The sequence below is a fragment of the Nyctereutes procyonoides genome, unplaced genomic scaffold (assembly GCF_905146905.1).
Source record: "Nyctereutes procyonoides isolate TBG_1078 unplaced genomic scaffold, NYPRO_anot_genome, whole genome shotgun sequence".
Classification (NCBI taxonomy): domain Eukaryota; kingdom Metazoa; phylum Chordata; class Mammalia; order Carnivora; family Canidae; genus Nyctereutes; species Nyctereutes procyonoides.
Genome location: NW_026575036.1, coordinates 9,620,398 through 9,647,422, shown reverse-complemented (window position 1 = coordinate 9,647,422; position 27,025 = coordinate 9,620,398). Strand labels below are relative to the sequence as shown.

Here is a 27,025-nt window from a genome sequence, read left to right as displayed (position 1 = left end):
ATTTATGACCAATAGGTCATTATTCTGATGAGTTGAAGTAGCTGTAATCACCACAGCAAAAAAACACCATGTAAACAGAAGACACATGTATGCTAACACTTTTAAAACTGTCCTTTTAAATGGCAGACGATACACTGGCAGAAGGAAGTGCAGTTCTTTACTGTTGAGACTATTTTTATATAATAGGTGATTACATTATTTTAAAGTAATAATATCTGCTTTTATTTTGTAAGCTAATCACATTCAAATACCCAAAGTGAATTGCTACTTAAAAGCCAGGCAGCCCGGATGGCTCAGTGGTTCAGTGCCTGCCTTCGGCCCAGGGCCTGATCCTGGAGACCTGGGATCGAGTCCCATGTCAGGCTCCCTGCATGGAGCCTGCTTCTCCCTCTGCCTGTGTCTCTGCCTCTCTCTCTGTCTCTGTATCTCATGAATAAATAAAATCTTTTTTTAAAAAAGCCATCTATGGCAAAACTTTTGCATATTAGAAACCCTATGATATATCTATTTTGTGAATTGAGACTGTTGTCTATTGGGCTTACTTAGAGTGGGAAAAAATGTCTGCCATCATCATTAGTGAGAGCTTCCATATCAATTTTTTTCAACTTTTATTTTAATATTTTAATGTATTTTTTAATTTAAATTCAATTTGCCAACACCATATCAAGTTAATCAGACTTTTTGAGGAAGCAAGTTTTAACTCACTTGAGGACTATACCAAATCCAAACAGTAAAAGAGCTCCTTTAGAAAATTGCTTCAGTAATCTGAAGAAAGGCTAAAAAAACAGTGAACCTCCTAATACAATGGTAGAAGTTCTAGCCACATGGAATGGTCAACTTGCCAAGAGGATTTATGGAGCATCTAAGGTCAAACCACCACTTCTCAGCCAGGCAGCAGGATTCTAAGGAAGCCATGCCACAGGGTTTGGTTTATAGAGAAGTGAAGTATCTATGGATCCTTTCTTCTAAAGCTATAAATAATTTCAGTGTCACAGACACTGCATTTTCTCTAAATACCTTCAGATTCATACTGATGAATCTTCACTGTAATAATTATAACTAGCATAAACTGAGAATTCACTGGGTGCTGGCATGGGCTTTATGTGAATTTCTCATTTAGTCCTCAATGAAACCTCTATTATTAATAGCATTTCACAAATGGAAAAATTGAGGTACAGAGAGGTGTAGAGAGAGCTTGCAAAACTATGAAATCTGGCAATGTCACTCCAGATGTATATGCTTCACTGCTGTATTAGAGGGTCTCGATAAGCTTGATAACCTTATATTAAAGAAACATGGATGCCTGGGTGGCTCAGTGGTTGAGCATCTACTTTCAGCCCAGGGTGTGATCCTGGAGTCTTAGGATCGAGCCTCACATCGGGCTCCCTGCATGGAGCCTGCCTCTCTCTCTGTGTCTTTCATGAATAAATAAATAAAATCTTAAAAAAAAAAAAAAAACAAGTACAAAGATACAACTGTGCCATATTCTAGTCAATGGTTTGCAAAATGCTCTCGTTTACATATTTCATTTTTACCTCAATAGGGAAGGTAGCTGAGGTTCAGAGATATTAATGTGAGGTTTAGAGACATTAGGTGATTTGCCCAAAGTCATGTATCTACTAGATAATGGAGCTGTAATGAACTCAGAACTCATGGCTTGAAAAGATCCAGAAAAAAGTTCCAATGGGACTACTCAGAAATTAGAGGAGATAGGCAAAATGTCTTATTAATAGGTAAAAGCAGTTTCAGTAAGTTGAGTTCAATAAATCTATGACACAGGGCCTGAACAAATGACCTTACTGAAAACCCATTTTTTTATTCTTTTATGGCTAACACAATAGAGTTTATATAGGCTTCAGTCTTCTGCTCTTTTTTTCTCTCCTGGTGGGTGTGGGTATGGCTGTGTGTGTGTGTGCACGAGAGAGAGAGTTGGAGAGAGAGAAACATATCAGCTTGTCTATCATTTTTTTTTCAAAAATTTTTTGATTGCTACAATAAGTTTAGCTAACATCTATCATATCAATTTTTACTTTAAACAAAAACATGGTGGATATATACGTTCAAACACTGTAATCAGAAAATATTTTTTGAGGCTTGCACATTTGCCTGGTTGTGTACTATGTACTGGAAATCCAAAAGAAAATGAAGTCACTGCCCAGACTGGGGGATACTGGTGTACAAACAAGCAGGTCAGTAATCCAGTGTCATCACTGCTCTAGCAAATGGAAGGCTCAACTGGCATCTCCAGCCTGCAGAACCTGTACCCCTGGGGATGCAGGACGACTTTCTAAAGCAGTACACTGGGCTATGTGAGTGTTGGGAAGCCAATCAATTTCCAGGTTCCTAACCTTCCTTTAAGTCTTTCCCAAGCCCTGCCTGCCAGAAAATGTACGAGGAGGAAACATCTTGCCAGTTCTCTTTGCCACCTCCTGTTACACAATGGGCCTTCTCTCAGTCTACAAAGGAAAAGCTTTTCTTTCATTCACTCCAAATTGTCCAGCAAGCCACCAGAGCATAAAGAAATGGATGGTTCAGATTATTGTGTCAGCAAAACCTTCTCTAAGTAAGTCACCATAAACCCACTGCCAGGCTTCATGTCTGTCTCACTACTGGGCTGGAGAATGGCATTAGAAACCAGAAATTTTGGTTTGTGTTGCCATAGTCTACATTCAGATTATGTTAAAGATGGAAGCAACAGGAGCAATGACATTTTTTTTTGTTTTGTTTTTTGTTTTTTTCAGGAACTGGTATTTATTATCAAAGTCATATTTGATGAGCAATGACATTTTGTTGAAAGGTCTTGCCTCTTCTATTCCCTGATTCTAGTCTGAATCATCAGGGCTGGAGAGGAACACTGAAGGGGACAGGACCTTATCTCTTCCAGGTGACCGACACATGGCATACTTCTGTGCCTTATCTTTTTGTATTAAAATTAGAGCATTTGAGGTTTATAAAAAGCAGACCAGGAATGACAAATCTATGAGGTGTACCCTTGCATTGTCACCAGGAGGAAAGCTTAATAGACTCTCTTCCCATCTGTTTCTATTGCATACTTAGAATGTTCTCAAAGAGGAGGTGTTAAGTGCCCTGTTTACTTCTGATGGAGAATGGCATATCTAAGAGCAAAAGGGGTGTATCTAAGAGAAGTTCGTATTTTATATTTTCTTGAACATGTATTACACTCACAGGAAAAACATTTTTTTAAAGATTTATTTATTTGATATATAGAGAGAGCACAAGCAGGGGAACAGCAGGCAGAGCAAGAGGGAGAGGCAGACTTCCTGCTGAACAGGCTCAGATATGGATCTCAGTCCCAGGACCCTGGGAGCATGACCTGAGTGCAAGACAGATACTTAACCGACAGCTACCAGGCCAGGAAAAGTATTTTCATTAACTTTTTCCAAAAAATTACTATGTTCCAAAATACCAAATTTCCCTTTGTCCTTATCTTTTGCTGAGTTTCAATCATCAACTACTTCTCATTTTTTCCCCCTATTTACCACATAATTAAAACTAGCTTATCTTAGTGGCAGCATATTGTGGATTCCGCTGTAAATAACACACTTAGCAAACGTGAATAAAACTTAATACATCTGGGTTGTGGCCTACTACCTTTTCTTTCTGCTGTTAATTTCCCCCAAATAGATTAATCTGGCCTCTTACCAGCACAGCAGCTAACTTCAGCTACCAGCAGGTACTGGTGTAAGACAAAATGTTCTCTAAAGCAATCCAGGATATAATACTCTAGATTTTAAAAAAACAAGCCTCATTTAATTAGGATTAATTTCTCCCTCTCAGAGTTGATATGTGATTCTATTTTGGTAAAAAGCAAAATTTTAAGCTTACTTATTTCCAGACATGAAATGCAATTTCTAGTCTAAAGTCTATCTGGAATCTTCAGGTATCTGTTCCTCTGTCCGTCTTTTTAGGTTGCTGCAGGAAGACCTAGAGATTTGCCATGCTGAGGTTTCTTCTGTGTACAGAGGAGAATGGGAAGTGCAAATGAGGGTGAGGGGAAAGTGAGGAGGGAGAGATCAAGAATCCTGATGGGTAGCTCTAGCAGGTGCAGAAGCCCCCGCCCCCGCCCCCCCACACATACTGAGTTCAGGAGTCTGCACTTTGAGCTCAGGGGTTTCAAAGTGAAGGATGTGCCCTAGGATGTGCAACAGAGACCACTGGGGTGTCAGAAATTTTTGATTATATGTGTGTTTTCTTTAATAGGTAGGAAAAATTACTTGTATTGAACACACATGGGTTGACATGGGCACCCTCTGCTCTGTATCAGATGATCATACTGTCATAAACCTTCCTTGGGGAGGGGGAGGGGAGCTTCGCGGCTCTAAGGGGCCACTTGTGTGGCCTTCTGCATTTGCCCCTTTCAGCAGGTTGTGATTGTGGCAATTTATGTGAGCTCGATTAAGGAGATTTACAGATTATGCCAGCCAGTGTTAATTGATAATCCTTGAAAAAGGGACAACAACTGGCCTTCAAAGACTTCTGCAAACCAAACAAACACAAATAAGAAATCAAAAGCATAAAATCAGAATAAATAATATATTGGTAATATAAAAACAAGGATCTAACAAAAATAAGACAGCTGACTTTTTTACACAAGTTCTCCATTATTCACGTTCCTAGATAAAAATGTTAATAATGGTTTAATCAGAGCTGACAGGCAATGGGCCACAAAATTTTGGTTATCATCAAGGAGACTGTTTAAAAGGGATTTATATCTACTGTCATTAATGATTACTTGGGTCTTGAGTATATTGGGCTTTTAGCCAAGGATGGTATAAGAAAACAACCATAATTTGGAAGATATCTTAAAATATTAATAATTCCATGATTATGACATCTTTTTTACTCCTACTTGTGTATGACTTATTACTTATTAGGTTATTTTCATAAATAACTAAACAAACATATTAGGCTTGTATGCTGCTTTGCTTAACATTGCTGTATAACCAACTCAAAACTTTGTGGCTTAAAATAGCAATGTACTATTATCTCTCATGGTCTGTAGGTTGTCGGGCTCAGCAGCATGAATTTTAACTTGGGGTTTCTTATGTGGTGTCAGTCAGTCTTCTGGAAGCTCTACAGGGCTGGATGTTCAAGATAGACACTCAAATGGCCAGCAGTTGATGCTGGATGTTGGCTAGGAGCTCATCTGGGTTGTTGACTAGTGAGTCTGCACTATGGCCTCTCTATGGGGTTTGAGCTTTTTACATGGTGTCTGGGTTCCAAATGGGGGAGACCCAAATGCCTTCCAAGAGGAAAGAAGCAAAAGCTGCCAGACTAAAGTATGCCCCTAAAAATGGAACAGCGTTACTTCTACATTTGTGCCATATTATATTGATCAAAACAGCCACAGGGCCCAGATTCAAAATGGTGGGGAAAATAAGCCACCTCGTGATGGGGTTGGCAGAAGAGCATATATAATGGAAGATAATATTGTGGCCATCTTTGAAAAATACCTTCTGCCAGAAATGCTAAATTTTTTCCTTTTGGGATGTACAATCATAAAGTTTGGAGCTGTTGAAATAACTCAGAATTGTAGGTAGGGTCATATACCTTGTGGTCAAACTGACTTGACCTGGAGCTGTTTGATCTTGTGAAATTTAGCTGACCTCTCTGAAAATTGAGATAATAGAATCTATAGGGTGGAATGGGGATAGGGATGCTTTTAGTATTAGATAAAATGTGTACCCAAAACTCCCAGAATACCATAACTGGCTGGATCAGTAGCAGATATTATTATGGTTTTGAGTTGGGGAGTGACTGGTTTAGAAAAAGGTTTTCAGAGCAAGCACTCTGATGACAGCATGGAGGATGTATCAGATAGAGGAGAAGGTGGAAGATCAAGAATGGGGCCAAGGGGATCACCAGGGAGATGGTCATCACGTGACGACCATTAAGGAAGGAGAGAAACAGGTGGAGAAATGTGTAGGCAGAAGTCTCAGTGTGAATTGGTGACTTACTGAACGGGGTAAGAAAGGGAAGGGAAATATCTAGAGCTATGTTTTTATGCTTTTGTGATTGATCTTTTGTAGGCAGTAAATTTTTTAAAAAAATCTGGTCTCATAAAAATCATGGAGGCCTAGGAGCACTGTGTCAGAGTCACTTATTTATTTATTTATTTATTTATTTATTTATTTATTTATTTATTTTGTAAATCAATTCATTTTATTGCTAAAAAATTATTGTTCAAAGTAGAAAACATAACATTAAACATGTCATGATCATTAAATTTAAAATAAAGGCAGTTAACTGTTATGGGTTGACTTGAGTCCCCCAAAAAGATATGTTGAAATTGTAAACTCCAGTACCTGTGAATGTGATCTTATTTGAAAATAGGGTCTTTGCAGGTGTAATCAAGTTAGAATGAGGTGAAACTGCATTGCGGGGGTGGGGGTCGGGCCTTAATCCAGTATGACTTGTGTCCTTATGTGAAGAGGGAAATAGAGATAGACATACATACATACATTTATTTATTTATGAGAGAGGGAGAGAGAGGGGGAGAGAAACATAAGCACACTCCGTACTCTGTACAGAGCCTGATGCAGAGCTCCATCTCATGACCCTGAGATCACAACCTAAGCTAAAGCCAAGAGTCGGGTCAGTGCTCAACTGAGCACCGAGCATAGACTGTCTTGGGGCTCGATCTCACAGCCCATGAGATCATAACCTGAGCCGAAATCAGGAGTCTGATGCTTAACGAGCCTAGCCACCCAGGCACCACGCTGCATCCTTGGTGTCTGTAGTTTTAAGCCAGCTGTTGTTATAGCAGTCCTAGAAAACAAGTACAGTAACTATACACATACTACAACGAATTACTCATTTTACTTGGTTAAAGGGGCTTGGCATTAAAGTAAGCCCAACTAATTTTTTTTTTAAGATTTTATTTATCTATTCATGAGAGATACAGAGAGGCAGAGTCACAGGCAGAGGGAGAAGAAGGCTCCACGCAGGGAGCTGATGTGGGACTGGATCCCAGGTCTCCAGGATCAGGCCCTGGGCTGAAGGCAGCACTAAACCGCTGAGCCACCCGGGCTGCCCAAGCCCAACTAATTCTTTTGTCAAGATTTCCTTCTGGTTTACCTTTCCAGAGACATGAGATGGGGCTTTCTCAGGGCAGATAAAAGCTGTGCCTCATCTATGTGTGCCTTCCCAGTGGCAAGCAGAAATGCGTAAATAATAGGTATGCAGTTTGATGAACCAAACTGAGCCTTTTAAAATTTTTTTATTAAAACAACAAAACAAAAACAACAACAACAACAAAAAAACACTTGGGGCACCTGGGTGGCTCAGTCAGTTGAGCGCTGACCTGACTCTTGGCTTTAGCTTAGGTTGTGATCTTAGGGTCATGAGATTGAGCCCTGCATCAGTTTCTGTGTGAAGTGTGCTTGAATTTCTCTCTACCGTGCCATGGTCACTGTCACTGTCACTCTCTCTCAAATAAATAAATAAATAAATAAATAAATAAATCTTCGAAAAAAAGAAACTACTTGAAAGACTAGATATTTTTTTTTAAGACTAGATATTTTTAAGATTTTCCTCCATATAATATTGTCCTGATGATTAATATACCTAATCTCAGGGCTACCTATAAGTGTAAAAAAAAATATTTTTTTTAAATATTTTTTTCTTTATTTATTTATGATAGTCACAGGGAGAGAGAGAGAGAGAGAGAGAGAGAGAGAGAGAGAGAGAGAGGCAGAGACACAGAGGGAGAAGCAGGCTCCATGCACCGGGAGCCCGACGTGGGATTCGATCCCGGGTTTCCAGGATCGCGCCCTGGGCCACAGGCAGGCGCCAAACCACTGTGCCACCCAGGGATCCCCCCAAAAAATATTTTTTAAATTAAAAAATAGAAATATAACAATAGCTAGTATTTATTGAGCAATACCAAGATGCTAAGTACTGCTGAGTCCTTATCTTCATGCTGAATCTCATCATTGCCTTATTACCTACTCTGATTTTAAATGTGAGACTCAAAACAGGTTGGTAATTTGCCAAAGGTCATATAGCTGATAAGTGATAGAATCAGGGTAACAACCATCCACTATAACCAAATAGATGACAATGCTCAAGTGTGCACTGAGACCAGAGCCACATGTGGCTATTAAAACATAAATGAAAATTAATTAAAATTAAGCAAAATTAAAAATTCAGTTCCTTAGGCACACTAACCACATTTCAATGCTCAGTAGCCACATGTGGCTTGGTGCAGGCAGAGAACATTTTTAATATTGCAGGAAGTTTTATTAGAAAGCACTGCTCCAATCCCTTAACAGAATACATTGAAAGCCCATGTTATGGCCAGTTAAGGGGAAAAAAGGCATAGCAGAAGGAAGAGAACAGAGGGAAAAAAAAGGGAGATTTAGGGTGAGGGAGTGCCTTTAAGTGAAGAAGCCTACATCTAGAGGTAGAGTGGCCTCTGAGGACATTTTTAGTCTGCTGTATTGTAAATTTTGGCAGCGGAAATTCCAAAACATATTAAATACATGTATTTTAAAAATTAGGGAGCTACAATTTAACAGATAAATCTCAACTGTGTGCCTGGCATTGAGTGAGGCGGCTGTTGCTAGGTGGACATATAGGCATAACTTATAAAAATTAGGGCAACATTAATCAAATAATTAGAATAAAGTATGACAGGTATTTTGAAGTGGGAAAAAATTCTATGGAGAGAAATAGCAGAGGGGCCCATGGTAGCCTTGATACGGTTCGAGGTGCCTCACTGAAGACAAAGTGCCACATAACCGAGAAAGGAAGGATAAGACAACCATCCAGCGGCTTGGGGGTGTCTGAGCTGGTTGGCCAGCCTTGAGAAGGCCTGAAGCCAAGAAGAAGGACTGAACTAGTTAAATATGTGGCTGGAGAAAGGGAGAGTAGCAAAAGGTGAGCCAGGGAGTTGGGGCAGAAATCAGATTTTGGGATGAGTGGGAGAGCTTTCTATTTTGTCATAAGGGTGATGTAAAGCTTTGAGGATTTTCTAGCCAAGAAAGGGATATGTGCAGATTTGCATTTTGAGATGATTTCTCTGGTTGCCATGCTAAGGATGGTTTAAGGGGAAGTAAGGCTGAAGATGGAGAGGCTGCTTAGAAGCTGTTGGTACTAGGATGGCAGTAATATGTCTGGAGAAATGGCAACTGTCAGGATATTTGGAGCTAGAATGTACAGACATTGATCACTTAGTTGTCTCTGAAGGACAATCTTTAGGTTTCTGGTTAGGGCAACTGCGTAGAGTAGAGGTCTGCAGCCTGTAGCTGACCAGCCAAATCTGCTCTGTCCTGTTTTTGTAAATACAGAGTTGTGTTTTTTTTATAAAGATTTTATTTATTTATTCATGAGAGACATAGAGAGGCAGAAACATAGGCAGAGGGAGAAGCAGGCACCCTATGGGGAGCTTGATGTAGGACTCCACCCTAGGACCCTGGGATCATGACCTGAGCCACCTAGGTGCCCCTATGAATATAGTTTTATGGGATCCCAGTCATGCCCATTTTTTTATGTACTGTCCATGGCTGCTTTTGAAATACATTGATGGATCTGAGCAATTGCCTCAAAGACCGTGTATACTGCCTTCAAAGCCTAAAATATTTGCTATCTGGCCCTTCCAGAAAATGTTTGCCAACTGGGATAAATGATCATTACTTTTATTTATTGAAATATTAACACTTCCCAGGCAATGTTCTAAATAATTTACATATGGTACAATACTCCACCCCAATTGGCAAACATGAAGTGTTGCTATGGACCCATTTTACAGAAGCACAGGATGTGACATTCACACTCATAGCGTTGGTTACCACCTCCATGCCAGGGACTCATCAAATGTTGACGTCTAAGCCAGACCTTCATTGGAGCTTCAGACAGGCATATCTCTAACATCTAGTCTGAGAGATGGCCCAAAATTCAATATTCCCCAAATCAGACTCCTGTGTGTGCCCTCAAACCGCATCATCTTTCAGTTTTCCATTTTTCTTAGCAAATTTCACCAACCAGAAGAGCAAGCCAGGATAGAAGGAGCCCTTGTTAGCACTTGTCTCTCCTTGTCCCTTCTCTTGTCCATTCTATCTAAAGATTGATGAAATCTGGCTGCTTCTCTTCACCTGGATCATCTACCACCTGCCAAGTGCATCTTATTAATAAGGTCATCATTTGTGTAGGTTCTGTAAAAGTTTTCTCATAAATCCATTTCTCTTCACCCAGGCCGTCCTGCAATTTTCAAACTGCAGCCAGAGTGCACCTTCAATCCTATCAACCTCTACCCTCATTCCCCACCTAACCTACCCTTTCAAAGCCTTTTCTTATTCTTAGGATTCTCATCAATTTTATTGTTTTTATGTTGTTTCATTGTTTTTGAATTATTCTGCAGAACTGATGGGAATGTATGATAATTCTTGTCAGTACACAGGAAATAAATTCTGAAGGTCAGGGTTCAATTAATTTAGTTCTCCAGCTGTGGAAGAAGCCAGTTTTATGTCCATTGCAAATTCATGTCAGAGAAATTGTCCTTAACTCCCTTTATAAGGCACTAACTAGGTAGTTGGCTCTCTGCCAACCGTCCCAAGTCTCACCTGGACCAAGTACCCTCTGCTTGTCTCCACTCCAGTCCTGCCTCTCTCCTATCTCCGGGAAGCACCATGTTCCTTCCCTTCTCAGAGATGTCCTTCCCTGGAATTCATTTTCATCTCAGATGTTTTTCATCCCTTCTTGTAGTAAATATTTTTTATCCTCCAGGTCTCTAGTTAAGGATCCCTTGATGGAAAGCCTTTCCAGACCTTTCTGAGTGGGATACATTCCATTATTAGAGGCTAGTAAAACACAGGCAGCACTGATTACTTTCGCAATTTTACATTTCTATGATTAATTGATCCTTTTTAACACAAGTGACATTTTTCTATGTGGCTAAAGGCAATGCATGATAATGGGATGGAGGTATGCTCACACTGCATCCTCAGCACCTAGCCCAGTGCCTTCCCCAAAGTTACATACACAATAAATTTTTTAGACAGATTTTTGGCTGTAAGTACTCACTGCTCAGGAGAGAGGTGGATTGAAAAAAATATATATTTGGGAGCCATCACCATATAGGTTCAGCCATGAGAATGCACAGGAAGCAAAATCATTGGGTTGAGCAAAATGAAGGCTATTAGCGACCTTGTTCAGGTGGAATAATTGGACAGAGGTCAATATGTAGCCACCTGAAGTGGGAAGAACTAGAAGCAGTTAATACAGATGGCACTTGCACAAAGTTTGGCTCTGAAGAGATGAAAGGTATAGGTGGCACTGTGGGAATTCTTTAATAACCTCATTCTTGTATTATATATACATTCTTGACTGAAAAGTGAGGATTTACAAGTGACACTTAAAATAGCAATAAAATTTAGGGCACCTGGGTGGCTCAGTCAGTTAAGGATCCAACTCCTAGTTTTGGCTCAGGTGGTGATCTGGGGGTTGTGAGATACAGCCCCGCATCTGATGCTGTGCTCAGCGGGGAGTGTGCTTCTCTCTAAAATAAATAAAATCTTTAAAAATGAAACAGCAAGAAAGTTGGAGCTGTGTAATGTCTACCTTTAAAACAATAACAGGCTTTTAATACAAGTCTGGTGTAGTCAGTTAAAGCATCTGAGTGCAAATAAATTGTTAATAACTCAACTAAGGATTTCTTATTTTTAGGCCTGGGGACAAGATTGGAGAATGGCAGCCCTAGAGTTTACTTAGTTTGTACTTTTTTTTTTTCTTTTTTAAATTTGATTTTAAATTTCTTCAAAGGGTCTCTGGTTTCTAGGTTTCCTGTGACCTGCCTGGGCCATGTGGTCTTCAGAGCTTCCGACTCCACCCAAGCATAAGAGGCTTTGAAGGGAAGAGAGGAAAGGAGAAATGAATGTTGTTCTCTGAGTTGATAAGATTAGAGCTATATTGTCTTTAAGGCTGCATGAAATCAATTCTAAAACCAGACCAGATTTAACTGCTCTTACCCAGAAAAAACGGCCCTCCCCCTTTCCAAGAACAAATCAGCCCGTCACCACTTCCTATTAATTTAAAAGCCCAGAAGAGCTCATAACTTAGGCTGACGTTACGCTGGGAGAACACAGCAGAAGAGGCAGTAGCTTCGTTTTCCCTTTCAAAGGTCTTTTTATCAGCTCTCTAAATAATTGCTTTCATCAGAAAACTAAGTTCGATTGGGTGCTCTTTATAGTCTATTTTGCCCGAAAACACTTAATGGGTGGGTTGGGTATAAGTAGCATCGAGGTGTTTGGGCGGAAAGAAATCTTAAGAGATGTGAGCCTGGTAGCCCTGCAACACTCTGCCACAAATCCGGCTTGAGTAAGTAGCACAAAGAAATCTAAAACCCGGGGCAGCGGTTTAGCGCCGCCTTCAGCCCAGGGCCTGATCCTGGAGCCCCGGGATCGAGTCCCACGTCGGGCTCCCTGCATGGAGCCTGCTTCTCCCTCTGCCTGTGTGTCTCTCATGAATAAATGAATAAAATCTTAAATCTAAAACCCAGATCCACGTTCTTCCTCAGCAGTCTGCACGTGGGGGGGGGGGTGGGGGGTGCGATGAGAGCCAGGGCACAGCTAACCATCCTGGGCTGCAAACGCGGTTTTGTCCAAAGGCAGCTCTGCCCTAGCGTAAATCCATTTCCCCAAGATTGCCTTCGCTCGGCCCAGCCCAGTGGCGTTTCCAGGCCATTCACCCAGCGGTTGTTTGGCAAACAAGGATGCTCCCGAAGTGCCTGCATCTGGAAAGGCGCTCGCGGGGGGCGCGCGCTCTCGTGCCCCAGCCCGGGCCCGGGTGGCAGGGACGAGGGCTTGGGTTCCCGCCACTCACGAGCCAGAAGGACCCGGCGGTGGGAGGCTCCTCCCCCAGGAATGCTGGAGGGGCTGAGCGGCTCCCTGCGCTCGGCCCTGGCGCGGGGCCCCCGGCGGTGGCAGTGCGCACCGTGCAGCGCGCGCGCCGGGGCCTGGCCGCGCCACCTGCCCTCGCGGACCCCCGCGCGCCGCGTGCCGCCGCCGCCGCTCCCCGCAGCCCCGCGCTCCGGGACCCTGCCCATGGCCAGCCCGACGCGCGCCGCCGCGGCCCTCGCTCGCCAGGTACCCGGGCCGGGCGCTTGCGGAAGGGGGGTGGCGGGTTGCACCTGGGGCCTCCCGAAGCCCGCCGCCTCCTGCCGCGTCTCGCCGCGCATCGCCGAGCCGCCTCCGCCCAGGCGTCTCCTTTCTCCCCAGCCCTGACCCAAATCTGCGCCTCCAGCCGGCGAACTCCGCTTTGGGGAGGCCCTTGCCGGGCAGGCCGCCGGCGGGAACGCGAGGGTCGCCATGGAAGCCGCTTTGGGGGAGGAGGGGGAGGCCGAGTTTCTGGGCTGCGCGACCTGACAGCCACCTCCTGCGTGCCTTCGCCATCCCCAAATATTAGCACCGCAACCTTCTGCCTCCTTGGATTCCCCCCCCCCGCACCTCCTTTTTCCCTCCCACACGTAGCTATTTAGCAGATTAGGTTTCTTTCTTTTCTTTTTTTTTTTTTTAAGGTCTGCAGCTTTTTCCAATTCGCCCCACTTCCACTGTGTCCTTAAGTATCTTGTAAATTACTCCCTAATCCCCTGAGGTTTGGTCCTTAACCTGCGAGGTTTGGTGTGGGTGCGCCCGCATTGCAGGACCCTGCCCTTGGGGGGGAAAAATGGTTCATTCTCGTCCTCATCCCTTCTCCAGTCTTCCTATTGTGCGCCGCTGATTGACAGGACCACGAGGCCGAGCGCGCCCAGGAGATTTTTCTATAAATGACTTAAAACCCCAGTCTAGACTATTTACTCGGATGGAAGGGGGACAATCACCGTCTTGTTCCTTGCTGGTGAGCCCTGGCTCTGTAGGGCGACCCTGGAATTTAACCAGGCTGCCCTAAGCCAGCGGTGGAGGATGAAAACAGCTGCGTCCTCCGGAAGGGTGGAAAGTGAAGGACAGCGCTCCCCCGGCGCCCTCCTTGGGGGCTGGTGCTTGGTTGGTTGATCCTCCTTTTCCTGTTTGCTTGGGTACCTGAGCGGAGGACGCAGTGTGATGGTGAGTGTTGACTGATTACCCCAGGCCTCAGTTCCCCACCTGGTTTTACTCAATGAGCTTAATTCTTTTTAAGGACTGCAATAACGGATGCTCCCCAGAATGTACTGGAGAAGCCGGATCCAAAGAGATGGTGGGGACTTTCAAGGTAAGTGATTTGCCAGAGGTTAAGTGAAGCAACAGTCAACTGAATGAATCTGTTTCTTGTTGGCATTTGGGCAATTTTCACTGCGTCGGTTATACAGTAATTTAGATATGCTGACATGCATTTTTAAATTCCACCCTTGTGGGGGTCGTTTGGGGAGCAGTAATATCTTCACATCTAAAATTACCTGGCAGTTAATTGCTTATTTCATGAATTATAACTTTTTCTTGGAAAACGATTAATTTGTGAATATTCACCTGGAGGTTTATCTGATTGTATAAATAAGTATAGCCATTCACTAGTGGAAAAAGTTATGCTTGTAATGTTTCTCCTTAAAGCAACACCTAACATTTTACAGTAGTGTTGTGTTTCCTTATTTTCTCTCTGAATAATGTTAGATAATCTCCTATGTTTGTATGTTACATAATCTCATAACTTACCAGGCTAATAATGAAGAGCAAATGAGAATCTTGTAAAAAGCACTTTGAAAATCCTACAAGTACAAATATAAGGTGTATTATTATTTTCTCTATGAAGCATCATCTCCACTCCACCCCATGGTACCCCCCACCCCCAACCGTGGAGGGTTTTGCTTCTCTGTATGTCTCCCTCTCCTCTCCTGCCTATTTCAGTCACTGTCAATTGTCATCCATAGCACAGAGTGTCCTAATGATCTCACATCCTGGCAGGGTTCAGAGAGGGAGTGCAAACTTGACTCATCAATTTCCCACACTCCTACTGTGCTAGGCATTGGAAATAGGATAAATTCAAGATATAGTCTCCGATCTCAGGTTCAAATAAAATAAAAAAAAAGATTAGAATATAGTAATTTCCTTCCTAGAATAAGTTTGTGAGTTTTATTTGTCTATAATATTCCTGGTCCTTTAAAGATAATATCCCCTATAGCCTTATAGCTGATCTAATCTACTCTGCTAGCCTGTGAAGACTAAGTTCTAATACATTCTGTGGACTTAGATATTGAGAGACAGATTCTAAAAAGAATGAGATACAATGGACTATTTGATAATCTCTCAGGGTTATTTTATATAGTAGGTATATTCCTCAAAGGGTATATAGACAAATCTATTTTTTTCCCAAAAGATCTTTATATTTTTATACATAGAAAACTTATAAAGTTAAAATTAATTTATAATGTAGGGTTGCCTGGGCATCTCGGTTGGTTGAGTGGCTGATGACTCTTGGTTTTAGTTCAGGTCATGATCTCAGGATCATGGGATCGAGCCTTGCGTTGGGCTAGAGCTCAGCGAGGAGTCTGCTGGAGTTTCTCCTTCTGCCCCTTGTGTGCTCTCTCCCCTCTCTCAAATAAATAAATATTTATATCATGAATTAATTATTTTAATCTGTTGAATTTAGATTCCTGTGTATTAGATTTTAGTTAAAGGGGAAGTGTACTGACATTGTATGCTTATATTTACATATTGAAACATGAGTTGTCATGGTGGTTGTATTCACCATGTATATGTAATGAGGCAAATGAAAAATGAAATTGATATTTTTGGAGGGATATGGTGGATTTTATGGGACTATATTTGCTTTTGACAAAGTTATTTTTTTTTATTTACTCCTTTTGTATTTTTAAGCTGCTTTTTTGGGTTTCTCATGGGTATTTTTCATATTGCATCCCCTCCATTTTAATGCAGTTATCTTAAATGAGGATGCAGTTTCCCCACAAAACCCAGAAATGAGATGACTTACTACTTGGGAATCCTATAGAATCTTTCTGTGGACTCCAGAGCTGCCTTTGTTTCAAAGAGATCAGTTGTCTGTTTCTTCCACTTTCTCCTGCTTTATAGATCTCCGCAGAATGTGCCACTCCAAATCTCTAATTCTCCTCTTCCTACCTTTCTATTTTATTTAAGATAGATTACTTTATTTGAGAGACAAGCTAGGCAAAGGGCAGAGGGAGAGAATCCACAAATAGGTGTCTGTCCCTGCCAATCCCCCCGTTGAACACAGAGTCCCTCACAGGGCTCTATCCCAGGACCTTGAGATCACAACTTGAGCTGAAACCAAGAATCCTTAGGTGCTCAACTGAGCCACCCAGGCACCTCTTTATTAAGATTCTAAATGAGTGTCTCTAAAGATAATGAACTTAGAACCTAACTTTCCAAGTAGAATAAGAAAAATACTTATTATAGAACAAAGTTATGTGTTTTCTGATAGCCTTGTAATGCAGAGATAGCTTTTAAATGTTTAAGTGTTGTGTCCAAAGCAGAGAAGTACAGATACTATATTGAAGGGTGAGCAAGAGACAGGGCCTGAATGCTGGCTAATAGGGCCCTCAGGTGCAGCCAGGTTGCATTAGCGGGCTCTGGGCTTCCCCATTTCAGAGCAGATGGTTACCCAAGCATGGATTTTGAGTTAGGAAGTTGTTTTTTAAAGATTTTATTTATTTATTCATGAGAGACAGAGAGAGAGAGAGAGAGAGAGAGAGAGAGAGAGAGGCAGGCAGAGACACAGGCAGAGGGAGAAGCCGGCTCCATGCAGGGAGCCTGATGTGGGACTCGATCCCGGGTCTCCAGGATCACACCCTGGGCTGAACGTAGCGCTAAACCGCAGGGCCACTCCGGCTGCCCGAAGTTGTTGTTTTTAATATGCATTGTTCTTGTCAATGTTTCTTGTCATTTCACAATCCAGTCATACGGCCTTCCAAATTCTTCCATGAACATATGGCCTGAAACATCCTGACTTTGAAGTCATCAGAGAACATGAAGTATCGGAAAGAGACAGATTAATTATGCAGGAGAAAGTATCATTTTACAAATATTGTTATTTTTATCCATCTTTGGAAAGGAAATGTGGAAAAAGGTTTCTAAACACTGATAAAAATTGTTTGCAAAATTTCTTTTATGCCAAATATTTTTTTCCCCTTAGAACTAGATTTCACATCTACTTAAAGTCAGTCACAAACCTGTAGCTAATATTGCTTTTAAAGAATTTTTATTCAGTGTACTAATTGTTTTAATATTCTTTGTTTCTCTTGGAGCTCAGGTCAAAGCTGTTTTAGTTTCTAGAATTACAGAATTTTTTTTTTGAGAGAGAGGAAATTAGACTTCTTGATGAAATTCTGAAGGCACTCAGTTGTGTATTACTTTGAAAAATCTGCATGTAAGGCAATCCTTAATTACAAATTAAAAAGTTAGAGGGTTGCTATTCATATCATTAATAAATCACATCTTACAAAGGGATGTAGTAGCTTACTAAAATAGAACTAATACCTGGTAATTTAATCATTTGTATTCAATTTCTAGAAACTTAACTAGTAGTACCAAGTTATAATTACAAGAGCACCAAGTCCAGCATAAAAACACCGTATTCTGTGTCTTTGCCATTAACTATCTTGATTTCATTGGGTCAGTGGATCACTGTGGGTGGTCCTAGAGATATTTTAAGGAGAAAGTTTAGAAAAGTAAAAATTACATACTGGTCCATGATCATTCTTAAAGTTGGTTCTTTAAAGATTTGTAATAACAAAAGGGTCTTTTATGAAACACAGCAAGTACAAATGATTTTTATAAGAAGTATATAGTAGTCTCTTATTTTGACATATCCAAACCCACGAGGTCAATCCATGTTTAATGAAATTTAGAAAAGAATTACTAGCACATACTTGATGTGTATAATAGTTACTGTGCTAAGTGGGAGTCCAAAATAACCCAAAGAAATGACTCATTTTTCCAACAGTTCAAATTCATTATAAGATTTTCTAGAGCCAAACCAAACACTTCGGTGGTTAGGATGTCTATATAGGGGGTTGCATGAGCAACTGCTAGGCCGTTTGAAAAGCTGAGGATACCACCAGACTGCTGGGCCAGATGGGGTGCTACAGTTTCTACACTTCCTGCTGGAGGAAAAAAGGAAGTTTGGATAAGCTGGCTGCACCACATGTCCAGTGTTATAGGTGGAGGAAATGATGGGGGGGAAAGGAGGTGAGGATGGGTAGGCATCTGTGGCCAAGTTTTAGTCCTTCCATGTTAAACAGAGGCATGTAGACAAGAATGCTTAAAGGCTGGTCAGTGTTTAGGTACCAGGTCAGCATGGACCCCAAATACAGCCCCACCCATGTCCTTGTTATCAGGTTCTGTCCTGCCAGCCTCCCTTGCAGCTGGACAGATCACTGTGACACATTTCTGACCCAATAAGGCATACAGAAATTCCTGGGAAAATTTTGCTTTTCTGATTAGAGGGAATAGATTTGTCTGCTGTTATCCCTTTCCTCCCGTATCTTTGGACCTTGATGAAATCATTAAAGCCAAAAGCTATAGCTATAATGAGCCTTCTTTTGACCCTAAGGAGAAGGCTGAGAAAAATCACAGGGCCTTGAGATTATAGGGGTATGGCCAGGCCTGGCTCCTCTAGATGTATGTGAGAAACTCCACTCCTATTTGAGTTTGACTTACTTGCAGCTGAATACATTAAGTGATAAAGGCTAATGCAGCTCATTAGTGAGAGAAAGACTTGAAAAGACAAGTTAGTGCCATACTTGGGATACTTGATTTTGCATCTGAAGTATTTGGACTTATGTATAGCCATTTAGCTTCTCATGGACTTTGAAGATTATGATCCAGGAGGGACGCCTGGGTGGCTCAGCTCTAGCACTGCCTGCAGCCCTGGATGTGATCCGGGGTCCCAGGATCAACTCCCACATCAGGCTCCCTGTATGGAGCCTGCTTCTCCCTCTGCCTGTGTCTCTGCTTCTCTGTCTGTGTCTCTCATGAATAAATAAATAAAATCTTAAAAAAAAGATCCAGAAGCATGTGATTATGTTCAGAGAGTATAAGTAACAGATATAGGATATTTGCTATTGAACGGGTAGTAGAAATTGAGAAATCAGAATTCTTAAAAGAGATTTTTGAAAGTACGCATGTCTTGATTATGATAGGGAAGCAGGGCTTGGAGAATGCTGTTGAGAATGATAAATTATCTTTTTTTAGAAAATATTTCTTTGAGAGAAAAATACAGCAGGAGAAAGCACGAGCCAGTGGGGGAAGGGAGGTATGCAGGGGAGAGGGAGAAGCAGGTTCCCCACAGGACTTGATCCCAGGACCCTGGGAGAACAACCTGAGCTGAATTAACCCACTGAGCCACCCAGGCACCCCAAGAATGATCAATTATCTTGAAAGTAACGAAGATGTAAAGAAAATATAGGAAAAAACCACAATGAGTTTGTTAACGGAAGTCATGTCTGGGAAGTGGGTGGCCAGGGTGCTAGTTAGGAATGTTATTTATTTACTTATTTTTTGAAAGTTGGGAATTTTCTACTTTTCATTTTTCTTCCTTTACAGTAGAATTTTAAGATAATAAACACACATTCTTCTTATTAGATGAGTTAAAGATTAAATAGAGAAGTAGAACATAATATATCAGAAATAGGGACCTGGCAGCCTGGGTGGCTCAACGGTTTAGCACCGCCTTCAGCCCAGGGCCTGATCCTGGAGACCCGGGATCGAGTCCCACATCGGGCTCCCTGCATGGAGCCTGCTTCTCCCTCTGCCTGTGTATCTGTCTCAGTCTGTCTGTCTCTGTCTCTCATGAATAAATAAATCTTAAAAAAAAAAAAAGGGACCAAGTTTTGAAGGAAATATATGCTCCATTTTAGATACATTAAGTTTGCAGTAACCAAGGTCTTGTGATTATGAAAAATTGTATGGCTTTGTAGAGAATTCACAAATGAGACTTGAATTTCTTAAGTGGTTCTCAGCCCTTCCAGTACTTTGGAGTCTCCTGGAGAGCCTTCTCTGAAAATTGATGTGAGGTCCCACTCCTGAATTTCTTTCTTTTTTTCCTGAGTTTTTGTGCATTGTGGTTATGGCTTGGGAAGTGGTTATTTTCTAAAAACACCCCAACCTAACAACAACAACAACAACAACAAAAAAAAAAAAAACCCACCAAAACTTCCCAGGTGAACCAATTCAGCAGCCAATGTTAAGAACCATTGCTCTTCAGGTTGCTGAGATCTTTAAGGGAGATAGCATGGTATGGTTCTGAGCCTGAGTGCATAGTAAAATCACTTGGGTACGTTTGAACAACCAACCAACCTCTCCCCTGCCCTATCCTTCTGAGATTCTGGTTCAGTTCTGGAATGGAATGTGATTTAGTGTTTTTAAAAAGCCTTATAGTGAATCCAATGCATAGCCAGGGCTGAAGATCCCTGATGAGAGGAGGAAATGTAAAGGCTCAAGGAAAAAGCTCAGTGTTACCCAGATTCTTATATTTTACCACCATCAAACTATCATTTTCTCCCTTTCTGCTTTGCTCCTTAATACTTCTTAAAAATTAGGAAATTACAGCATGGTAGCCATGTATCTAGTATTATCCCAGATGGCTACTTCTAATTGCCCAGAGTAAAGAGGTCAACTGAGTTATTTTAATTGCTAAGAACTTCCATGGTAAGGATTCCTGGAGAAATAAGGAAGATGAGGTATAGTCTTTCTTTTTTTCTTCAAAGATTCACTTATTTATGAAACAGAGTGGGTCCAAGAGTGGGGAGGGGCAGAGGGAGAGGGAGAGAAAGCATCCTCAAGCAAGACTCCCCTTGGAACCCAATGTGGGGCTTGATCCCAGGACCCCGAGATCAGGACCTGAGCCAAAATCCAAAGTCAGACATTCAACCGACTGAATCACCCAGGTGCAGATGGTAAACTCTTAATTGCACTGAGCCAGAACCCCTGGAGAATTGGAATGTTGATATACATTGGAATGTATACCATGAAGTACCTAGTTCTCCTGGCCCATCCCTTTCCCCTATTCCAGCAGCCACAGTGCCTCTGTGACCTTTTTTGCCACTCCATTTCCCCCACATTTCCTGAATTCCTGCCACACTGAACCTTTCCTGTTCCTTGAACATGCCAAGTCTCTTCTCTTCACAGGACCTGTGCTCTTGCTTCTTCTGCTTCAAATACTTTGCCTCTAGATAGCTCCATGGCCTACCTTCTTTCTTCATTCAAGTCTTGGCTCAAAGGACACCTCATCAGGAAGGTCATTCCCAACCCTTCCACTAAAAATAAGCTTTTTCCCCTCACTCCATCCTTTTAAGCAGCTTAGATTTTCTTCATAGCACTAAGCATTTCCTGACCTCTATTTATCGACTTATTTCTTTATATTGTTTTCCCTGTCCCGAGAGAACAGGACTTCACTTGTTTTATTCCCTGAGAGTCCTTTGGGCCTATAGCAGTAAGCACATAGTAGCTCAACAGGTATGAGGTTGAATGATAATACTTGCTCACAGTGCCTCCTGCCTGTCCATGGCTGACGGTGAGCTTGCCTGAGAAGGATGGGGGCTGAGCCATAGGCATCTTGGTGTCTCTTGTGCTCGCTAAGTGCAGTGCCTGAGCCATTGTGCTGGTGCAATTAGTGTTTATTCAGTGAACAAAAAGGCAAAATACTGAGAATAATAAAGCAGATGAGGGAGAAAGAGGAGCAGGGGAAGGAAAAATAAAGAATCACCCTACAGTTATTTAATATGAGGCTATGGTCTCCTTTTTTGTTCTTGTTAGTTTTTAAAGATTTTATTTATTTTGAGATAGAACATGAACACAAGCAGGGGCAGAGGTGGAGGGAGAAGCAGACTCTCTACCGAGCGGGGAGCCTGATGCAGGAGTGCATCCCAGGACCCTGAGATCATGACCTGAGACAAAGGCAGACGCTTAACCAATTGAGCCACCCAGGCACCCCCAGTCTCGTTTTAAAATATTATGTAGATTGTTACTGATATAAAGTATATATTCCATTGCCTATTGGTTTCATGGCAGGTGCAGCTATTGATTGGAGAGTTTCAAAATCCTGAATGGTATAAGGATCATGCGTAGTTGATTTCTTGTGGATTAGCTCATAGGAGAATTGGTTAGCTAATGATAGAAATATCTGGGAAGGTGATCTTTATTTTACTTTTGAAGAACCAAGTATTGGTTCTGTCACTGGGGGGGAAAGGCTAAGGTCTGTTGCCCTTGCAGTATTGAAGATGTATCCTGAATTCAGGTAGAGAAAAACATCTGCTCACGCTCTCACTTCTCCACTTTTATGTACATTTTTTTTTTTTTTACGTACTCTTATCTTTGTTTTGGGTCTTACTGTCCTTCCCTGTTTTGAGAAACTTTTATTAGTAGTCTTAATAGGTGAAGATTTGCATTATTTGTGTTACAGGTTTTTTTTGTTTTAGCCCAGGACTAAGAAAAGCTGCTAAAAAAAAACGACTTAAAGCAAAATCACAAGTGCTTTATTGTGCACCAACACTGTGAAACCATTCATGTAATGAAAAATTTATGTTGCAATTTTACTCACTTTAAATTCGGGCCATCTTCTGTGGATAAATCTGTCAGGGATGGGGACGTACATCTGAGATCAGCCAAATATTTTTGGTATTTTAGATAACTTGTACTGTATTGCATGTGTGAGGCACTTGCTAGGGTCAGAGACTTAACTGGAATATCTACTCAGAGTTCTTGTCTAAATAGTCTAGAGGGACTGGCAAACTTTTTAATGGGTCAGATAATAGTTTAGGCGTGAGGGCCGTAAGGTTTCTGTTGTTATTGGTGGACTATGCCATCATTAATGGAAAAAGAACAGTGTGACTGTGTTCCAATTAAACTTTTATTTTATAAAAACACGCCAGAAGCCTGCAGGTGAAATTTGCCCAACATCATATCCTCTAACCTGGTCTAGAGGATAAAGGGAGAGAAATGGATTCAAGGAACAAAGTAACTGAGCAGGAGTGTATCCCTTTAAATTCATTTTCTTGCAGTTAGTAAAGGGTTTTAAGTTAATTTACTTACTTGGGTTACATACTAGTAAAAGAAAGTCCATCCCCCCCTCCCAAATTTGGCATTTTATTGGCATATTCCAAAGTAGCATTACTAAACCTGAAAATTACAGTAATATGTTGTCTTTAGTGCCTTAGGCTTCCCTGTAATGTGAGCTTTCTAGGTGTTTTAGAATACATTCAGCATGAATATTATTCTAAAAATAAAACTGATTGTCATTCATAATATATCAAATGACTAAGGCATGTGTAAGGTGGTGAATTAATCAGAAGCAATTGTTTTTTTCTTTTTTTGAGAGCATGTGTGCACAATGATGAGGTGGGGCAGAGAGAGACTCTTAAGCAAGCTCCATGCCCAGTGTGGAGTGAAGCGTGGAGCCCAGCATGGAGCTGACACAAGGCTTGATCTCATGACCTTGAGATCATGACGCAGGCCCAAATCAAGAGTCAGATGCTTAACCAACTGAGACATCCAGTTGCCCCTGCATCATTTCAAATATAAGGATAAGAACTGATGATCTAAAGGGAACTTCTGTCCTTGATTTGGGGGGTGGGGGATGGGATGAGTACTCTTGTATATCGAGTGGGGTTTTTCCTTACAAAAAGTCAAGGTTAATAAGTCAAACCTGTCCCTGGTTAATACTGTCTTTAACCGATCAAAGAGCGTCCCCTGTGGTTTTGTCAGCAGTCTACAGCTGTTGTGAAGTTAGTGATGGTACTGCGGTTCGGGTGTATGTGTTTGGCCATTTGTAATGGGCAAGCTGGCTATGTGGAGAGTTGGTATAATGCTGCTGTGTGAAGTTGTTTCCTATTCTTATTTATCTTTCTTTCAATAAGAGGTCCTTTGTTCACTGTTTCTTCAACACAGAATAGAGGATTTATGTCTTGGTGTTCATTCTCTACTTCTCTGTTTTCAAAGAGGAAAACATTTGTTTCATTCTGCTCCTTCTGTAATGCACCCAGGGGGTTTTGAAGGCTTATGCCAAAAATTATTTGAGGGAGTTGGAGTACAACCATCACCAAGAGATTCAGTTCTTTTTTTTTTTTTTTAAGATTTTATTTATTCATGAGAGACAGAGAGAGAGAGAGAGGCAGGCTCCATACAGGGAGCCTGATGTGGGACTTGATCCCAGGACTCCAGGACACACCCTGGGCAGAAGGCAGGCACTAAACCGCTGAGCCATCCAGGGATCCCCAAGAGATTCAGTTCTTTGACTTTTAGTTTTAGTTTTATCATTTAAGTGTTGCTGTCTTTGTTCTAGAAGACATCCTTTACCTCTTGCCTGAGTGCTCAAAATGAGTCCTGTGGTGAGAGTGAAGAAGGCATGCTCTTTTTTCCATCATTTTACTCCATCTGCTATTTTGTCCCTCTTTCTAAATATCACTGAATTTGGTTCTGATATTTATTAGGCAGTGTACAGTCAACAAGCCAAATTTTGAATGCCGACATGATCGTTTGGCTCACAGATGTTAAATTTCTGAGTTAGTGCCACCATTTAAAAATCAAGTGATTTCACTTTTCTGTGGCTGGTGACCTAAATTTTGTATTTTCACCCTCTATCATCCAGCCGGTAGATGTTCAGTAACTTTCCTTTAATGGTGCTGATTTCTCTTTCCCAGGCTAAAGATCTAATAATCACACCAGCCACCGTTTTAAAGGAAAAACCAGACCCCAATGCTCTGGTTTTTGGAACTGTTTTCACGGATCACATGCTAACAGTGGAGTGGTCCTCAGAGTTTGGATGGGATAAACCACGTATCAAGCCTCTTCAAAACCTGTCATTGCACCCTGGCTCATCAGCTCTCCACTATGCTGTGGAAGTAAGTACATGAGAATCAATGATGGTGATGTACTAGATCTTCACTGTGAGTATGAAGTAGCTCTTCCCACTAAAATAGCTTTGGAGTAGTATGGGCTTTATCACATTTACTTGAGGAAATCATAAATGTCTTTAAAACTTTCTCCACAGACCGTTGGATTGAAGGTAAGTCTTGCAAACTAATCTTTCAGATAATCTTGAACTTTCCATAATGTCAATAAAATAATCATTTACAGCAAATGTGAGGACAGTACGTAAGAACATTAGCAATCAAAAATTCAGTACTGTTAATATTTTACTAAGTCACTTCTCAGATCTTCTAATGACTGAGAAGGTGCCATTGAGTACAGTATTATAGTTAAATGTTAATGCTTACTTCATATTTTTATGACCAGCATTAACTTGTAGGTATACGTGTTGAGATGTGTAATTAAATGTCATCCTTCAGGCATGAATGGAATAATCATAAGCATAAAATACTAAATATGTAGAGAATGCTTTCTCTAGTCCTTGTCAGGATACACAGTTAGATCCTCTATATACTCCTCATTCCCTTGACCCACATTCTATTTTACTCATTTTTAATGTGTTGGACATTTTCCCCAGGATATTGGAAATTGGAAATAAGCAGTGGCCTGCCTATTAAGCGAGTAAAAATAAAAATAGTAGATATTCATAACAATAACAATAAAATTACCTGTGTTCATTAAATTCTGGCAATGTACCCTGCACCTTATATGGGTCATTTCATTTAAGTGAGAAAACCTCTTTAACTTGTCAGGTTCTATAGTCAGACTTTCTGGCTCAGATTCAGTCTCTGTTACTCCATAAGGTGCTCTCTGACTTGGGAAGCTTATTTAAAATCACTTTATGCTTCCAATTTCTTTACCTATAAAATTGAGGTAGTGGTAATACTTACCTCATAGTGCTATTATAAGGATAAGGTAATCTGTGTAAGCATATATGGCCATGCCGGGTGCATAATGAGAACCCAGTTGTTAACTATGACTGTTAACCCTTAAAGCAGCCTTATCTGTAAAAGCAGGTTCAGAAGAGTGAAGTTTCTCTGCCAAGATTACGCAGTATTAAGGGAGGTCCTCCCATCCCTGTGACATCACTCAAACATATACACTAAAATTATGAGGAGTCCTGTCCAATTAATTTGTTTAAAATTATAAATTTGAAAAATTTGGAAACCTATTCAGTGCCCACCTGTATTCACTGGATGTTGAGTCTTTAGTTTCCATTCCCAGTTCTATCTACTTGGATGAGTTCTTTGATTATTTGCTTCAAGCCTCAGTAGTAGCCATCCTTGCCTGTGTCATAGGGTACACTAAAAAACAAATGAAATAAAGGAAGCACTTAAAATTTTGAGAGGGCAGCCCAGGTGGCTCAGCAGTTTAGTGCCGCTGCCTTCAGCCCAGGGCCTGATCCTGGAGTCTCGGGATCGAGTCCCACATTGGGCTTCCTGCATGGAGCCTGCTTCTCTCTCTGCCTGTGTCTCTTCCTTTCTCTCTCTGTGTGTGTGTCTCATGAATAAATAAATAAAATCTTTAAAAAAAATTTGAGAAAGGAAATATGGTAAATTTTAGGGCAGTGGTCTCAAGCTTAGCACATGTCCTATCCTCAGAGCTTCTGATTTCCACTGAATTTCCAGGCCATGTTAATGCTGCTGTTCCAGGGACCACACTTTGAGAACTGGTAGCTTATGGCAAGTACATGAAAAAGGATTAATGTGATCTTTGAAGCTAAAAATGATTTTTTAAAAGATTTTATTTATTCATTAGAGACACAGAGAGGCAGAGATATAGGCAGAGGGAGAAGCAGGCCCATCGATGCACGACTCAGTCCCAGGATTCCAGGATGACAACCTGAGCCAAAGGCAGAAACTCAACCACTGAGCTACCCGGGTGTCCCAAAGCTAAAAATGATTTTGATGACCTTGGTTTTTGAAAAACTTGTTGGAAATCTATTTAGATGAGTTGAGAATGCTAATTTGCCTAGTTTTGTCAATTTAGATTTTTGTGCCCAGGATAGTTTAGAAAAATTTTAAATTACTATTAGCCTTTGTTAAATAAAAATTGAAAGCTTTTCTATATTAGTCTCCACTTACAATATAGATACAAAACGTGTTTTGCATGAAGAAGTGGATTGTGTATGACATTAGTTGTCAATTGCAATATAACAGATTATAGCTTAAAACAATCACCATCTTTTTTTTTTT

General features: G+C 41.1%; 1 protein-coding gene across 3 annotated transcripts in view; it reads left to right on the top strand.

The window, feature by feature from the left end:
- BCAT1 (branched chain amino acid transaminase 1) overlaps nucleotides 1–27,025 on the top strand; it is a 107,318-nt gene that overhangs the window by 21,198 nt on the left and 59,095 nt on the right. The window contains exons 1-3 of one of the 3 annotated variants that reach the window (XM_055318914.1): nucleotides 13,041–13,103; nucleotides 14,134–14,205; nucleotides 24,602–24,802. In XM_055318914.1, the coding sequence (XP_055174889.1) occupies nucleotides 13,062–13,103; nucleotides 14,134–14,205; nucleotides 24,602–24,802 (315 nt within the window). In that variant the 5' untranslated portion in view covers nucleotides 13,041–13,061. Of the gene's footprint in view, nucleotides 1–13,040; nucleotides 13,104–14,052; nucleotides 14,061–14,133; nucleotides 14,206–24,601; nucleotides 24,803–27,025 lie in introns of those variants that run through there. The other 2 variants (XM_055318916.1, XM_055318915.1) reach the window with 2 other exon arrangements.